General features: G+C 48.1%; 1 protein-coding gene across 1 annotated transcript; it reads left to right on the top strand.

Moving 5' to 3' along the window:
* The first annotated feature begins 8218 nt into the window (after positions 1 to 8218).
* On the top strand, positions 8219 to 9487 carry LOC124652244. Its single transcript, XM_047191265.1, has one exon. It carries the CDS (start codon positions 8219 to 8221, stop codon positions 9485 to 9487), a length of 1269 nt encoding a protein of 422 aa, XP_047047221.1.
* The last annotated feature ends 9432 nt before the right edge of the window (positions 9488 to 18919 follow it).

Here is an 18919-nt window from a genome sequence, read left to right as displayed (position 1 = left end):
TTCTGCATCTTGGTTCAGTATACTGCTATACAAACAAAATCATGGTTTGATCGTTTGGAAGTCCAATCATCCAAGACTATAACAGGGAGATTTGCTTGTGAATATAACAGGGAGATCGTGAAATTAATATGTAGGTACTCACTCAACCAATACATCTGGGGTTGCGAGGATAAGTACCTTTGAATATGGGTTTAATGGTATCATTTGTTCGTGGTGATAGTTACTTTATCTAAGTTCTGGCATGAAAAATAGAATAGTAGACACCAAATAAAATTGGATAATACAACTAACATTCACCCAAATTAAAAATTGGTGGACAAATGAGAGAATGCTCCCTAAAATTTTGTTTAGTTATTTGGAGTATCTGTGAGAGATCATCTCCTGGAGATCGGCCACAGTCCCATTTCTGAAAATCCAGTCCCATTGTAGGAGATTGGGAGTGATGTTTTGGCACATGGGAGCGTATGCTCCCTTTATTTTGAAATACATGTTAGACACATTTTAAAATATCAAAAAAATTGAAACAAAAATTTCGCACGTACATCTTCATGTGCTACGCGCTCACAAAGTTGTTTCATGAAAAATCGACGTGTCATGTGGCGTGTGTAAAAAAGACAAAATTCGTTGCTAAAACAAAGACTTGTCACAAGATAAATTTTCTCTTTTTCGCTTAGACTATAAAAAATATGATTTTTTCGTGAAACTTGACGAATACACATATATTATGGATATGTACATGCAAAATTTTTTATTAAAATTTTTTAACACTTGGAAATATGTTTTTATGATAGAGGGATCATACGCACCCGGGAGCCGAATTGAGTTTCTGATGATCTTTCATTGCACATGTATGACATCTATGATTTCTTTAATACACTAGTAGTCCCTATACTGTGCGAGTGACTCGATTTAGTCCTTATACGTGCAATTTGCAGACTTTTAGTTGTGTACTTGTCCATTGGACTCAATTTAGATCTAAACCAGGTTTTGCGTCAAAGTTACGCTGACGTGGATGACATGTGGATGTGGGTCTCACTCACAGGACAGCAGCTGTCCTGGAAGTTTGAATCACCTGCAAGCATTTTTCTTTGAAAAAAAATCGACATTTGTTAGAGTAGAAATGACATATGCGTGCATGTTAGTCTGGTTGAAGATTTATGGAGAAACAAAGTTAGATTTAGCGAACTGAGGGAGATTTTTTTGGAGCATAGAATATCTCTATAAATAACGGAGAGTTTTCACATAAATAACCGTTGTGGTTGATTGACCAATTGGGACAGACAGATGCTAGGGATATGTGCAAATTTCTAGGGTAACTGCTCTTCTTTGAGTGAGACCCATGGCAGTCCACGTGTCGTCCGCATCAGCGCAATTTCAAAGGCAAATCTGGTTTAGATCTAAATCGAACCCACTTAACAAATACGTGCCTACAATTCTGCAAATTACAAATACAAACATAAAATCGAGCCACACGCGTAAGTATTTTTTTTTTGAAACGGAAGCAAAAGCTTTGTCTCATCCATTAATTAAGCAGAAGGTGCCCGATTTTTAGGAGAAAATCAGGCAAAAAACCTACAATGACGGGGCCAAGCCCACACACCCACACACACGACGCCGCGAAGGCACACCGAGCCACCCTGGCTACCCACATAAGCTACACAAACGCGAAGCTCGAGTTGGCCTATGCCAAACAGATGGCTCCCCAAGAAAAGGCCGGTAGCTCCGATTCTGACGACGAGCCGCGGAGAGGAGATGCACAAGACCTGCGCCGAAAAGGACCTTCACCGTCGGACCGCCCTCGAAGGTCATCGTACACCGCCCAAAGGCAGCTTCGACTTCACAACAAGAGGAGGCCAACCTGAAGACATTCGGACACGCCAGGACGGAGCCGACTAACACGGTCTTGCAACAACCAAACCATGCTCAGCATCATTGTCGTTGCCGCCCAAGCCCACCGTCGAGAGTCACCTTATCGCCCAAGCGACCCAAGGTCAAGCACCCTCGAAGATGACGAACATTCGGAGCCGCCGCTCCGACATACCGCTGCTCCGTCGCGCCCTGCGCGTCCACAAAGACCACCACCTTCCGGGGCCGCCGCCCCGGCGTACCACCGCTCGCTCTCGAGCTGCAACGCCGCACGAACCATTCACCCGCAACCCAAGCTGCACGGGGCAAAAGGCCGCGGACCACGGGCATCACACCATCTCATCCGGGGCCGCCGCCCGCGACATAACATCCGACCGGTCCCCACCGGGACGCGTCCGGCCGAGCCGACGCGCCCTACCGCCCACGCGGCCAGGGTCGCCACCCAAGCCATGACAAGACGCATCCCTGCACCCTAGAGATGCTGCCGCACCGCCTTCCGGGGCCGCCGCCCCGGCTCACAGCCACCTACCCGAGGCCGCCGCCTCGGCATCCTCCAACGCAGACGGTAAGGCAACGCAGCCCGGCAAACACCATCCTCGCCGAGTGAAGCTCATGACCTCCAAAGACGACGCCTCCAAGAAGGGAAGCGACGAGACAGCCGCCATCGCCCGCTCCGGCCGAGGCTAGAGCTTGGGTTTTCACCCGGAGGGCACGAATCCTCGAAGGCAGTGCTCCACGATGATGCCTCCAAGAAGGGGAACGGCGCCCTAAGGCGTCGCCATCGCCGGCACCGACCACGTCGAGCAGAGCTTTCACTCGGAGCAAGCACACCCTCCCGCCGAGTCTTCCTTCACCGGCAGGGAAGCCGGAGCACGCCATCTCGCGCGCCAGCACCGTCGACCACCTCGCCCACCATGACGCTGCCGCTGCCCGGGGTCTCCGCCCCGGCACACCACCACCACCCAGCAGCCGCTGCAAACCTGCAGCACCTCCACGGCCAGGGGCCCCGCGCTGGCCTGCCGCAGCGCCGGTGATGCCCAGACCGCCCGCGCCCCGAGCCAGCCCGCCCGGCCCAGATCCAGCCCGGCCGCTCCCGACCGTCGCACCGTGACCTCAGCATGCCGCCGCGCCCGCCGCACTCCGCCACGCCCGCAGCGCCCGCAGAACGCCTCCGCGCCCGCAGCACACCGCCGCACCCGCCGCCCGAGCGAGCTCCCTCTCGCTGGAGGATGCGGGAGGGGAAGAAGCTCCCCGCCGCCACCTTCCTCAGGGCGCGCGCGGCTTTGCCGAGGCCCCTCCGGCGGCGGCGAGGCAAGAGAGGGAGGAGGTGGGGGTCTGGAGGCGGCGGCGCTAGGGTTCCCCCCCGGTCGCCAGAGGAGGGCGACGCGGGGGGCGTTTCGTTGTCCGTAATACTAAGTGGGGATGTGAATATTAGTGGAACTGCTAGTGTATTTAACTCTTCTTTGGTTGCTTGGCGGTGTGGAAACAAGCCATGCACTATGAACAGAAAGGGCATTCTTCACAGTTCGCATAGCACCTTCATAATCGGCGCTTGCTTGTGAGAATAGGCTGATGCGTGAACAACCGTATGAAGATTTTGCAACAATTTGTAGAGCTGATGTGGTCGTTAGGCGTCTCGGAGTATTTTGTAGCCATTTGTGGAGCTAAAGTGGTCTCCTAGTAGGACGCCTCCTATTGATTGTGGCAGCATCCCCTCCAAACAGGCCCAGAATTGCTATGCTCCCATTAGTGTTGAACTTAATGTGGTAAAATGGTTACTAAGGGCATCTCCAGCGACGCAACGCAAATCGGTGTCCGCGAGCATCCGTTTGCGTCGCGCGGTGGACGCGAGAAATATCGTTTTTATCCGTGCGTCCCTTTGCGCCTAGGGGTGCCTCCAGCGGCCCGACGCATTTTCGCGTCGGCATGAAATATGAAGTTCAAAAACCACAAAATAAAGAGTTTTAACGAAGTCATAGTCCTTATATTCAAATTTTAAAAAGTATACATGAAAATAAGATGGTATTCCTCTAGGCATGGTCTTCATGGCCAGCCAATGCCCACTGATGCAATCAGATCCGTCTGCAGCCGTTTGCACACGTTCTCGTCAGTGACTTCTACATTCATATGCAGATAGTTCTCCCAAGATAAAACCCCAGGGAGTGGCGCAACCAGCTCACCTTAGAATTTCCAGTGGTTCTCATTGCGGCCATCATGACGCTCGTTCTCAACGATCATGTTGTGCATGCTCACGCAGCATATCATCATCTCATGCATGGTCTTCAGCGACCATGTTCTTGCCGGGTGACGGACAATTGCCCACCGAGTTTGGAGCACACCAAATCCACGCTCCACATCTTTTCTGCAAGCCTCTTGCATCTTGGCAAACCTCCTTGTCTTCTCGTAGTTTGGATTACAGACAGTCTTCACCAGTGTGGCCCAATCAGGGTAGATGCCATCAGCAAGATAATATGGCTTGTCATATTCATTTCCATTGACCTCATAGCTCCCGGGGAGCTTTGCCTTGCATGAGCCTGTTGAAAACCGGTGATCGGTGCAACACATTGATGTTATTGTTGGAACCGGCCATGCCAAAGAATGAATGCCAAATCCATAAATTTGAGATATGACAGCTTCAAGAATGACAATCCGTCCCTCTGCATGCCCGCTGTACTGACCCTACCATCCAAATGGACAATTCTTTCACTCCGAGTGCATGCAATCTATGCTGCCAATCATTCCTGGGAACCCTCTAGACTCATTGATAGATAACAACCGCCTTGTATCCTCAACAGTTGGCTCCCTACAGTAATGTTGTCCGAACATTGCAATCAACAAAACCTGTACATGGCCTCAAGGCAGGTGCTCTCACCCATTCGAAGATACTCATCGAATATATTAGCAGTCATTCCATATGATAGCATGCGAATAACCACGAAGCATTTTTGGTACGAGGTGAAGCCTAGCGCACCTGTTGTATCGGGCCTGCATTGGAAGTAGGGGTCGTAGTGTCTGACACCCTGTAGAATGACCATGAACAGCTCCATTGACATCCTGTACCGGCGCCGGAACATTTTTTCCTTGTACACCGGATCGGTGAGGTGAAAGTAGTCCTTGTGGAGCCGGAGCTGCCCTTACACTCTGTTGCACGGTAGGTTTTTTAAGCGGCCCTTGACAGAGCCCTGGTGCATCGGCCCCTCATTTGAAGTGAACTCGTGGATCATAAGGCCGCAGTAGTTGCCAATGTCTGCGTCGATTGATCGGACTCCTCGTCGGAAGAGGAGTCAATGAGCTTCGCGCTGAACTTCTGCAGCATCTGCCACATGTCCATCTGCATGGGTACGAACTGTGGATCAATGGCCGCGCACAATAGCGCCGAAAACAGAAGAAGAAACCTACCGGCGCAAATGACCGAACAGGTCGTGGGCGGCGCGGAAGGCCGGCGCAACCAACAACGTTTGGCCCCAAAACAGCCGACAGGTACGCGCCGGAGCCAATCCCGAGTACGATCATGCTCTCCCGCGCGGCGACAACCGAGCCGGACGACGAGTACTGCGGCGCTGCGGCGGGACGGCGGCAGGTGGGGTTGGGGTGGTGACGTCGCACTAGGGCAGCAAAGAAGGAAACAAGAAGCAAATCAAAGTGGTCGATTTCCCTGTCCCTGACTTGCGGAACCGGGTAGGAAAATGAGGACGTTCGGCGACCGCGGGAGCGTCCACGGAGAAGTAAACCTGGCGCATATTTTGGCCAGGTTTGCGTCGCCGCGGACGACCCGATCACTTTGCGTCGCCCCGCTGGAGGAGGGTCTAGACGCATTTTCGGTCACGGCGAACACAAACGGTCGCTCAGCGCCCGTTTGCGTCACCCCGTTGGAGATGCCCTAATCAAAAGTAAATGTTTCACTACTTTATACTCTTGAGAAAGGTCTTGCTGGTGATCATAACACGAATGGATATGGAAATCTAAAATACCTTTGAAGTTAAATATTTTTGTGTGCCAACTTCCTCAGGATGTTGTGTTGACCAGAGACAATATGAGAAAAATAAAATGGTCTAGAATCCCTTTATATATGTTCCTTTTGTGATAATTTGGAGACTACCAACCACATCTTCTTTAACTATGCCATTGCAAAAGTTGTTTGGGGATTGTTGGGAGCTTGTTTGGGGGCTATTACTTTCCCCAGGAGTCTTTGATATAGTTTGGCTTGGCTCTATGCTTATATGCCCGGGGATAGGAAATTTTATACTCTTTTGACTACTGCTATATGTGGGTTAATCTGGAATATCAAAAATAAGATAACATTTGACCAAATAAGTGTTGAAGTCTCCTGTGGTAGTGATCTTCATGGTTTGCTCTTTTCTAAACTATTGGGCATGTTTATATGGCGAGGAAGATGCCAGGACGATCAAGCTTGGAACTCAGAAGTTGATAAACAAAGCGGCGACGATGGCCATAAAAGTGTTCAAGGGGAGACTGTCGGATGGCGGCCCTGATGATTGAAGGGCCATGATTTACTCGTCACCTATTGTTTCATCCTTATTGTGTTTAAACCTGTGGGGTGTGACTGTTTGTGTGGTGTGTGAACTTTTGGTTGTGCTTGAGTGTTATCAGATTTTTGCCTTGTAGTGGATACGCGATTTCTGTGAAGCGGGTTTGATGATGCAAGGGCGGTCCCTTTCCTTGTTCCCTTCTCCTTGTGTGGACTTCGAACATAATTTGTATTTCCGTCATGTAGTATTTGTATTTCTGTCATGCAGTAATGAAAGGGGTAGCCCGTTCTGAAAGAAAAGGTATGAATTATGTGTCTATTTCAAGGTTTTAAATAGCGTGCTATTTCATTTAGCGAGGACCATCTCCAAACGCTATGCACGTTATAGCGCGCTATAACGCGCTATATATAAAATAGCGTTTTGCAAAAAAGACATGCAAATATTAAGGATTTCGGCAACTAAAATCTTGTCCAACAGATAAATTACATAACCAGATCGTTCAAAGTAGATTCCCAGGACCAAATTAAAGACAACATTTTTTAACACATACTAATATTATGATTTAGAGCCAAGAAGGCAAGGACAAAGGTGAAAGCACTCATTCAGAATCGGAAGAACTACACATCAATAGTTCAATACATCTACGCATCTACAAATCAGGATGAGAGGAGGAGGTTCTAGTCAGCTCTAACCTGGTGGGTGATTTTTCTAAGACGTCTTCGACATCCGAGCCGAAGGAAGTAGCTGACAGAACTATATGGGAGGAAGCAACGGACGCCGATGTCACGCTGGAAGAGGCAGCCGCCGCCGTCGCTTCCGTGCGGAACTGCTAAACTCGGATTTAGGCTAGGTTTTGCCGTACGTATACGGGCTTTAGGTATTTAGCTTTGTTGGGGAAATTGGACTTTCGGACAGATGGGTTGGCATGAAGTTTTGGACCTTTGTTTTTTGCAGCTAAACGTTTTAGCGCCGCTACATGTTATGTGTTTTAGCGTGATTTAGCACGATTTAGCGTGTTATTTCGTGTTTAGCACTGTAGCGACCATTTTCTATCAAATATAGCGTGGAGGGTCCAAATCCGCTATTGCGCGCTAAAACCGGCGAAATTGTGCGCTATTTAAAACCTTTATGTACTCGTATGATCTATATTTCAGCAGGTTTGCTAATTCTTAGTGAACTGAGATTTAGGTCAAAGCTTAGTAGATTCTGTAGCCGTTGAATCGCGCCAAGATTTGTGCATTGTCTTCTACCTTGAGCACATCGAGCGGGAGGAGGGAGGGGCGGGGGAATGTCCGCCGAGCCGGAGCCCGCGGCTGGTTGCGTTAGAGACATCGACGACGAGGATGGACCTTAGGGTTTAAGGTGTGGGTGCCGACGCCAGAGAAGAAGGGGGCGTGTCTTAGAGGGATGGCCGGAGCGGCGGTAGACTGGTGGAGGGGGGAGTTTGAGGCATGGCGGGGCGGCGAGGTGCGCGACATTGCGCCAGCCGCGGGCAGGGTGGACCACGGTTGGCGACGGTAAAAGGTTGAGAAGAAGCCCAATCTACTGAGAGTTAGTTAACTGAGCCCTAGAGAGACCCATATTTCAATGTCTAAAAGAAGCCAAACCATTTTCCCTATTCCTCCATTCCAAAAAAAAAAAACTGCTCAACTCTGCAAATTTAATGTAGTACGTACGATTATCTGTTCTTGCGGAGCATTTCTGGTGTCTCAAATGATAGCGTAGGTTTTCTTCCGAAAAGCCCGAGCCCATTAAAAAATGCCCCTTCCTGCTTCCGTCCTATTCTACTGCTCCTCCGTCGCACTAGTATAATCCACGACCGGGGCAAGGGTCTCTCTCTCTCTCCAGCAACAGCAGAGATGATGGCGGGGAAGAGCCGGGAGAGGAGACCGTCCTCTGCTCCGTCCACCTCTGTCCCGGCGCTGCCGGTGAAGCCGGAACCACTGTCGGGGGCGGCGATCGATGTCCTCCATGGGGACGACCTCCGCGACATCCTCCGCCGCCTCTCCCTCGCCGACCTCCTCCGCGCCGCCCTCACCTGCCACCGCTGGCGCCGCATTGCGGCACGTTGCCTACCCCGCGCCCCTCCCCTCCTCGGCTACTTCTTCCACCCCGTCAACACCCCTCCCCCGCCGCCCATCCGACCCCCGCCAACCCACTACGACGCCGTGTTCGCGCCCCTCGACCCCTCCTCGCCGCGCCTCTCCCTCGACTTCGCCCCGGAATCCTCCCGCTTCGAGCTCTACGACTGCCACCAAGGCCTCCTGCTTCTCGAGCCGACCGTATCGCTGCCCAAGTCCATCCTCCCCCGCCTCCTCGTCCTCGACCCCGCCTCGCGCCGCAGCGTGCTCCTCCCGCCGCCGCCGCGCGACACGGTCCCCGACGACCGCCGCTGGCGCAGCTCCAGGTACTACATCGGCTCCGCGCTGCTCTCCCGCGCGCACCCCAGCAAGCTCTGCTTCGAGGCCGTCTGCTTCGCCATCGACGACGGGCGCCCGCGCGCCTGGGTCGCGTCCGTCGACAGCGGCGACTGCAGCTGGCGCGCGCTCGCTCGGGACACGGAAGTCCTGGTCGACTTCGACCCGCACTGGTTCAAGCGCAGCTGCGTGCACGCCGCCGGGAAGATGTACTGGCACATCTGCAACTCCGGCCGCGTGCTCGTGCTGGACCCTGCCACGCTGCGCTTCTCCTACCTGCTGGCGCCGGCGGAGCTGGCGGACAACTTCTGCACGTACCGCATCGCGGAGACGCCGAAGGACGGGCGGCTCTGCATCATGGCCATGGCGAGCCGTGCCAAGCAGCTGCAGCTCTGGGTGCGCGGCGAGGCCAGGTGCAGCGACAACGGGTGGCTTCTCGAGAGGGATATCATGGACATGCGCGTGGTGTGGGAGGCGCTGCCAGGCCTGCCCACGGACTGGGCGAAAAGGGTCTTCAACGTCTGGCCCAGCGACATGGACGCCGGCCGCACCGGCAAGGTCTTCATCCAGACCTTTGGATACGGCCGCTACTCGTTACATCTCGACACCGGCAAGATGGAGCGCCTGGAGACCGAGGATGGCAAGGAGTATGGGCACCCCATCTACGCCTACTTCCTTGCGTGGCCGCCTGCGTTCCTTGCTCCAGAGTACTGACTCCCGTTAATTGGTAAAACCTTACTCCCTACTTCTCTGTTTCCTCATCAAGTTTTCGTAATGCCATTGTTGTTCATACACGCATGTTGCTTACTCATGTGATCAATTTCTCAGATCACAGCCTTTGAGTAGTTTATTGCACTACATTTGGAGCTGTTTACTAGTGTTCGTACGGTCGTACCACGTGTTTCCATTTATTCTAGGATATGCAAAGTTAGTAGGATTTCATGTTGCAAGATATATAGCTAGGGCACTGAAGTAATTGGGATCAAGCTGGCAAGGAATGCAAAGCAAGCATTCCAAATTACATTTCTGCTTTCGAAGTTCTGGTCACACTTTGTCTCTCTGTTCATGTAGGTTTGAGATAACTAGAGATAATACTGTATATGCTGGTGGTAGAAGATCTAATAACATACCAGTACTTTCCTTACTTGGTTCATGGTCTCTAGCTACTGCATACACATATTCATGATCCTATATATACTGATCTGTCATATTTCGCAATCCAAAGCTTCCACAATTACAACAATGAAGCTTGATGACACCTTCGTCCCTTTAAGTGACTGTCTTTGGCTGGGGCACACCACTTGTTTTTCTTTCAAGTTAGCTAAGCTATCCCCAGAGTTGTAAAATGCAGGGGTGGTTGCCATATTGTTTTGCAAACAGGGGTGATTAGTTGTTAGCTTGACTGAAGGAAAAATTTCGTTCCATGGAGGTAAAATGTGTTAGAGCTCAGCATGTTTTATCATTGCAACAGGGAGGAATTTTAGCTCTGGCTACTTTTGTGTACGATATGGATGTTTCTTAACTTCCCATGGGAATTTGCACCTTGAATTTTCAAAGGAATCAAATACTGTTATTTGTTATGGTCCTTGTCTCCTTGATAACTAGAAGTCTAGAACAAAGAAAAACAAACATGTCTACTTACCGTGCCAAGTGATATCAGCCACTAACGATTAGCTATACTCAGTAATAAAAAGAGCTAGAAATAACCACGACCCTGTGTTTCCTAACCTTTGATCACTCTCAAGATCACACAAATCTGGAAGGAATAATATTGGTGTGGAACTTTATGACTTTATTTATATGCTGTTTGTCATCTCATTGACGGTGAAGTACCTTTGTTCCCTGGAAGTACCTTACATTTTGAGATTTTGATTCGTTGAAATCATTAAATGTTGGCAACAGTCATTTTATTTACTTGTATGTATTGGGAATAGCAGTCTAGCTGTAGATGGGTTCTCAGTTTAACAATTTGATACAACACTCTTCTCATAGTTCTCAACAATTATTAGTTCATCTGAGTTTGTACAATCTCCCAGAAAGCTCTTCCTAAAAATCTTTTGTTGGAAGTGTGACTACTCATGCTTGAATTTTCTGCTAAAAATCAGTTTAGTTTTTCTTTTTGATGGTCCAGTTTAGTTTTTTCCCAGTTTGTTCACAGTACTCTTATGTTTTGATCACCACATCAAATTTGGTGGTTCATGATTCTTTCATTTCTGTGATCCAGGGCGCTGAGTCCGTAACTTGTCTGTGAAGTCAGCTCACATCCTCTCAACTTTGGGTCAAAGTTCCATCTTCACCTTCACCCAGCGTAAGAGGAAGAAGACTACCTTGTTCTGTGTTAAGACTATCTAAGCGATGTCACCAGTATGACCAGATGATATTTGCAAAAGACTATTTATGCCTCTTTCTATTGACTGATATCCTGTGTCGTTAATTTGTATGGTTGTGTGATGGACGACCAAGTAACTCTTATTTGTACTTGTGGGACTGTCCCAAGTTTTGAACTTGTTGTGTGATGAACGTTGCTGCTTAGTTTGAGTTCTAAGCCAGATCCTAATTTGTGTAGCTTAGAGCATCTCCAGTCGCGTCCCCCAAACCGTCCCCCAAAGCGATTTGGGGGGCGCCGGACAAAAAAAGCGTTCCAGCCGCGTCCCCCAAAGCCCATTTTTGTCCGGCGCGCCCCGATACGGTGTCCGGCGCCCCGAGCCCGTCCCCGTCCCACGGGGGACGCTCCGGGGACGCCGGACACAACAGCGAGGCCAACCGACGCGGGCCCGACCCGTCGGCGGCACGGGGAAAATTCGTCTCACACTCCCGCCAAATCCCGCCGCTCCCGCCAAATCGCGCCTATACCGCCGCGCACGGGCCTCCCAAAACATATCCTGCCGCCGATTCATTTCTCCTATCCCGCCGATTTCTTTCTCCCTCCCGCCGTGCACCCGCCGCCGCTACCCTCTCCCCATTCCATGGCGCCGCCGACAGCCCCCAAAAAGATGGCGAAGAAAGCGGCCAAGAAGCCGCCGGGCAATGCGACGATAGGGGCGACGCCGTTCGCGAAGCCGCGGAAGGCGCCGGCTGCGAAGAAGAAGCCTGAAGGAATGACCGAAGATGAATGGCAGCAAGATTGCCTGCGCCGGAAGCTATCGACGGCGGAGCGGAAAGGACGGAGGGCGGCGGAGCTGGAGAAGAAGGCTGCGGCGGCGCGCCGGCACCCGGCACATAATCGCCGGGTGTATCGCCGCCACCAACGCGAGCCCATATAGTACGAACGTGCCGGTGTACGTTCGGGAGTCTTCTCTCCGTCGCAAGCCGCCTTCTACAACGACGGCCCCTGCGCCACTGATACGTCTCCAACGTATCGATAATTTCTTGTGTTCCATGCCACATTATTGATGTTATCTACATGTTATATGCACACTTTATGTCATATTCGTGCATTTTCTGGAACTAACCTATTAACAAGATGCCGAAGTGCCAGTTCCTGTTTTCTGCTGTTTTTGGTTTCAGAAATCCTAGTAACGAAATATTCTCGGAATCGGACGAAATCAACGCCCAGGTTCCTATTTTCATCGGAAGCATCCAGAACACCCGGGAAGGACCAGAGGGGAGTCCGAGGGCCCCACACCACACCCGGCGCGGCCAAGGGGGGGCGCGCCCCCTAGGGTGTGGGCCCCCTTCGACCTTCTGCGCCGCCTCTTCGCCTATAAGAAGCCCCTGGATCAGAAAACCCTATTACCAATTGACGAAACTCCGGAAAGACTCCGGGGCGCCGCCGCCGTCGCTAAACTCCAATTCGGGGGACGAGAACTCTCGTTCCGGCACCTGCCGGACGGGGAATTGCCCCGGAGCCATCTCCACCCGCCGTCTTCACCGCCATCTTCACCGCCATCGCTGCCCCCATGATGAGGAGGAGTAATTCACCCACGAGGCTGAGGGCTTCGCTGTAGCTATGTGGTTCATCTCTCTCCCATGTACCTCAATACAATGATCTCATGAGCTGCTTTACATGATTGAGATTCATATGAGTTTTGTATCACGATTCATCTATGTGCTACTCTAGTGATGTTATTAAAGTAGTTCTATTCCTCCTGCACGTGTGTAAGGGCGACAGTGTGTGCACCGTGTTAGTACTTGGTTTGTGCTATGATCATGATCTCTTGTAGATTATGGAGTTAACTATTGCTATGATAATATTGATGTGATCTATTCCTCCTACATATGCATGAAGGTGACAGTGTGCATGCTATGCTAGTACTTGGTTTAGTAGCGTTGATCTATCTTACACTAAAGGTTACTAAAACATGAGCATTATTGTGGAGCTTGTTAACTCCGGCATTGAGGGTTCGTGTAATCCTACGCAATGTGTTCATCATCCAACAAAAGTGTAGAGTATGCATTTATCTATTCTGTTATGTGATCAATGTTGAGAGTGTCCACTAGTGAAAGTGTAATCCCTAGGCCTTGTTCCTAAATACTGCTGAGTTACTACTGCTTGTTTCTTGTTTCTTTGCGTTACTACTGCTGCAATACCACCACCATCAACTACACGCCAAGCACTTTTACGGCACCGTTGCTACTGCTCATACTTATTTATACCACCTGTATTTCACTATCTCTTCGCCGAACTAGTGCACCTATTTGGTGTGTTGGGGACACAAGAGACTTCTTGCTTTGTGGTTGCGGGGTTGCATGAGAGGGATATCTTTGACCTCTTCCTCCACTGAGTTCGATAAACCTTGGGTATCCACTTAAGGGAAACTTGCTTGCTGTTCTACAAACCTCTGCTCTTGGAGGCCCAACAACTGTCTACGAGGAAAGGAGGGGAACGTAGACATCAAGCACTTTTACGGCGCCGTTGCCGGGGAGGAAAGGTAAAAAGGCTCTCATACTACGGTCCCAGGTAAAGTATTTTTCTGGCGCCGTTGTGTGTGTGCTCGAAGCTATTTCCTTTAGATCCTGCAATTGCATCTTTTTGTTTCTTGTTTACACTAGTTTGGCATAATGGACAACAATGAGCTTCTTGTTCTATTTCCTAATTTAAAACATGGATTGTTTGATGCGAAAATTAAAAAACCTATGAAATCTTATTTGCATGTCTGGTAGTAATATTAGTATGAACGCTTTGAACACCAATGTTGCTAATGATATAGAAAGTTCTAAGCTTGGGGAAGCTGGCTTTGATGAGCATGATATTTTTAGTCCCCCAAGCATTGAGGAGAAAATTTACTTTGCTGATATTTTGCCTCCTATTTATGATGATATTGGTCTTTTAGTGCTGCCTACTATGGAGGATAAGTTTAATTATGATTACAATATGCCTACTATATTTGATGATGAGAATAATAATGATAGCTACTTTGTCGAATTTGCTCCCACTACAACTAATAAAATTGATTATGCCTATGTGGAGAGTAATAATTTTATGCATGAGACTCATGATAAGAATGCTTTATGTGATAGTTATATTGTTGAGTTTGCTCATGATGCTACTGAAAGTTATTATGAGAGAGGAAAATATGGTTGTAGAAATTTTCATGTTACTAAAACACCTCTCTATGTGCTGAAATTTTTGAAGCTACACTTGTTTTATCTTCCTATGCTTGTTACTTTGCTCTTCATGAACTTGTTTATTTACAAGATTCCTATGCATAGGAAGCATGTTAGACTTAAATGTGTTTTGAATTTGCCTCTTGATGCTCTCTTTTGCTTCACATACTATTTCTTGCGAGTGCATCATTAAAACTGCTGAGCCCATCTTAATGGCTATAAAGAAAGAACTTCTTGGGAGATAACCCATGTGTTATTTTGCTACAGTACTTTGTTTTATATTTGTGTCTTGGAAGTTGTTTACTACTGTAGCAACCTCTCCTTATCTTAGTTTTGTGTTTTGTTGTGCCAAGTAAAGTCTTTGATAGAAAAGTAAGTACTAGATTTGGATTACTGCGCAGTTCCAGATTTCTTTGCTGTCACGAATCTGGGTCCACCTCCCTGTAGGTAGCTCAGAAAATTACGCCAATTTACGAGCATGATCCTCAGATATGTACGCAACTTTCACTCAATTTGAGCATTTTCGTTTGAGCAAGTCTGGTGGCCTAATAAAATCCATCTTTACGGACTGTTCTGTTTTGACAGATTCTGCCTTTTATTTCGCATTGCCTCTTTTGCTATGTTGGATGAATTTCTTTGATCCATTAATGTCCAGTAGCTTTATGCAATGTCCAGAAGTGTTAAGAATGATTGTGTCACCTCTGAACATGTGAATTTTTATTGTCCACTAATCCTCTAATGAGTTGTTTCGAGTTTGGTGTGGAGGAAGTTTTCAAGGGTCAAGAGAGGAGGATGATATACTATGATCAAGAAGAGTGAAGAGTCTAAGCTTGGGGATGCACCCGGTGGTTCACCCCTGCATATATCAAGAAGACTCAAGCGTCTAAGCTTGGGGATGCCCAAGGCATCCCCTTCTTCATCGACAACATTATCGGGTTCCTCCCCTGAAACTATATTTTTATTCGGCCACATCTTATGTGCTTTACTTGGAGCGTCTGTGTGCTTTTGTTTTTGTTTTTGTTTGAATAAATTGGATTACATCATGCTTGTGTGGGAGAGAGACACGCTCCGCTGGTTCATATGAACACATGTGTTCTTAGCTCATAGTATTCATGGCGAAGTTTCTCCTTCGTTAAATTGTTATATGGTTGGAATTGGAAAATGATACATGTAGTAATTGCTATAAATGTCTTGGGTAATGTGATACTTGGCAATTGTTGTGCTCATGTTTAAGCTCTTGCATCATATGCTTTGCACCCATTAATGAAGAAATACATAGAGCATGCTAAAATTTGGTTTGCATATTTGGTTTCTCTAAGGTCTAGATAATTTCTAGTATTGAGTTTGAACAACAAGGAAGACGGTGTAGAGTCTTATAATGTTTTCAATATGTCTTTTATGTGAGTTTTGCTGCACCGGTTCATCCTTGTGTTTGTTTCAAATAAGCCTTGCTAGCCTAAACCTTGTATCGAGAGGGAATACTTCTCATGCATCCAAAATACTTGAGCCAACCACTATGCCATTTGTGTCCATCATACCTACCTATACTACATGGTATTTTCCCGCCATTCCAAAGTAAATTGCTTGAGTGCTACCTTTAAAATTCCATCATTCACCTTTGCAATATATAGCTCATGGGACAAATAGCTTAAAAACTATTGTGGTATTAAATATGTAATTATGCACTTTATCTCTTATTAAGTTGCTTGTTGTGCGATAACCATGTTTATCGGGGAACGCCATCAACTCATTGTTGAATTTCATGTGAGTTGCTATGCATGTTCGTCTTGTCCGAAGTAAGGGCGATCTACACCGAGTTGAATGGTTTGAGCATGCATATTGTGAGAGAAGAACATTGGGCCGCTAACTAAAGCCATGATTCATGGTGGAAGTTTCAGTTTTGGACAAATATCCTCAAATCTCTAATGAGAAAAGAATTAATTGTTGTCAAATGCTTAAAGCATTAAAAGAGGAGTCCATTATCTGTTGTCTATGTTGTCCCGGTATGGATGTCTAAGTTGAGAATAATCAAAAGCGAGAAATCCAAATGCGAGCTTTCTCCTTGGACCTTTGTACGGAGCGGCATAGAGATACCCCTTTGTGAAACTTGGTTAAAGCATATGTATTGCGGTGATAATCCAGGTAGTCCAAGCTAATTAGGACAAGGTGCGGGCACTATTGGTACACTATGCATGAGGCTTGCAACTTATAAGATATAATTTACATGATGCATATGCTTTATTACTACCGTTGACAAAATTGTTTCATGTTTTCAAAATCAAAGCTCTAGCACAAATATAGCAATCGATGCTTTTCCTCTTTGAAGGACCATTCTTTTACTTTTATGTTGAGTCAGTTCACCTATCTCTCTCCACCTCAAGAAGCAAACACTTGTGTGAACTGTGCATTGATTCTTACATGCTTGCATATTGCACTTATTATATTACTCCATGTTGACAATTATCCATGAGATATACATGTTACAAGTTGAAAGCAACCGCTGAAACTTAATCTTCTTTTGTGTTGCTTCAATACCTTTACTTTGAATTATTACTTTATGAGTTAACTCTTATGCAAGACTTATTGATGCTTGTCTTGAAGTGCTATTATGAAAAGTCTTTGCTTTATGATTCAGTTGTTTACCCATGTCATATACATTGTTTTGATCGCTGCATTCACTACATATGCTTTACAAATAGTATGATCAAGTTTATGATGGCATGTCACTCCAGAAATTATCTTTGTTATCGTTTTACCCGCTCGGGATGAGCGAGAACTAAGCTTGGGGATGCTGATACGTCTCCAACGTATCGATAATTTCTTGTGTTCCATGCCACATTATTGATGTTATCTACATGTTATATGCACACTTTATGTCATATTCGTGCATTTTCCGGAACTAACCTATTAACAAGATGCCGAAGTGCCGGTTCCTGTTTTCTGCTGTTTTTGGTTTCGAAATCCTAGTAACGAAATATTCTCGGAATCGGACGAAATCAACGCCCGGGTTCCTATTTTCATCGGAAGCATCCGGAACACCCGGGAAGGATCAGAGGGGAGCCCTGGGGGCCCCACACCACACCCCGGCGCGGCCAAGGGGGGGGGGGGCGCGCCCCCCTAGGGTGTGGGCCCCCCTTCGACCTTCTTGCGCCGCCTCTTCGCCTATAAGAAGCCCCTGGATCAGAAAACCCTATTACCAATTGACGAAACTCCAGAAAGACTCCAGGGGCGCCGCCGCCATCGCGAAACTCCAATTCGGGGGACAGAACTCTCTGTTCCGGCACCCTGCCGGACGGGGAATTGCCCCCGGAGCCATCTCCACCGCCGTCTTCACCGCCATCTTCACCGCCATCGCTGCCCCCATGATGAGGGAGTAATTCACCCCTGAGGCTGAGGGCTTCGCTGTAGCTATGTGGTTCATCTCTCTCCCATGTACCTCAATACAATGATCTCATGAGCTGCTTTACATGATTGAGATTCATATGAGTTTTGTATCACGATTCATCTATGTGCTACTCTAGTGATGTTATTAAAGTAGTTCTATTCCTCCCTGCACGTGTGTAAGGGTGACAGTGTGTGCACCGTGTTAGTACTTGGTTTATGCTATGATCATGATCTCTTGTAGATTATGGAATTAACTATTGCTATGATAATATTGATGTGATCTATTCCTCCTACATATGCATGAAGGTGACAGTGTGCATGCTATGCTAGTACTTGGTTTAGTAGCGTTGATCTATCTTACACTAAAGGTTACTAAAACATGAGCATTATTGTGGAGCTTGTTAACTCCGTCATTGAGGGTTCGTGTAATCCTACGCAATGTGTTCATCATCCAACAAAAGTGTAGAGTATGCATTTATCTATTCTGTTATGTGATCAATGTTGAGAGTGTCCACTAGTGAAAGTGTAATCCCTAGGCCTTGTTCCTAAATACTGCTGAGTTACTACTGCTTGTTTCATTGTTTCTTGCGTTACTACTGCTGCAATACCACCACCATCAACTACACGCCAAGCACTTTTACGGCACCGTTGCTACTTGCTCATACTTATTTATACCACCTGTATTTCACTATCTCTTCGCCGAACTAGTGCACCTATTTGGTGTGTTGGGGACACAAGAGACTTCTTGCTTTGTGGTTGCGGGGTTGCATGAGAGGGATATCTTTGACCTCTTCCTCCCTGAGTTCGATAAACCTTGGGTATCCACTTAAGGGAAACTTGCTGCTGTTCTACAAACCTCTGCTCTTGGAGGCCCAACACTGTCTACAGGAAAGGAGGGGGAACGTAGACATCACCACTCCCGGGTGCGTGACGCCTAACTTGTCGCCGCACTACCAGGATGCGCTGCCGCACGGCGGCTTCAACCCCAACAACCTCTACTCCCCGGCGTACGAGCAACGCGAGCCAGGACCCGGTCCGGACGGCGGCCCTTTCACCGGCCGCAGGGGTCCGCTCGAATACGACGGCGCCGGTGCTGAGGAGGACGACGGGGTTGAGGAGGAGGACGACGAGGAAGAGGACGGGGTGGAGAACGACGAGGAGGACGACGATGAGGACGAAGAGGGCGGCGAGGAAGAGGACGACGAGGGTGCCGGT

Source organism: Lolium rigidum, chromosome 5 (assembly GCF_022539505.1).
Source record: "Lolium rigidum isolate FL_2022 chromosome 5, APGP_CSIRO_Lrig_0.1, whole genome shotgun sequence".
Classification (NCBI taxonomy): Eukaryota; Viridiplantae; Streptophyta; class Magnoliopsida; order Poales; family Poaceae; genus Lolium; species Lolium rigidum.
The sequence above is the reverse complement of the archived record's forward strand: the minus strand, read 5'-3'. Positions and strand labels throughout refer to the sequence as shown.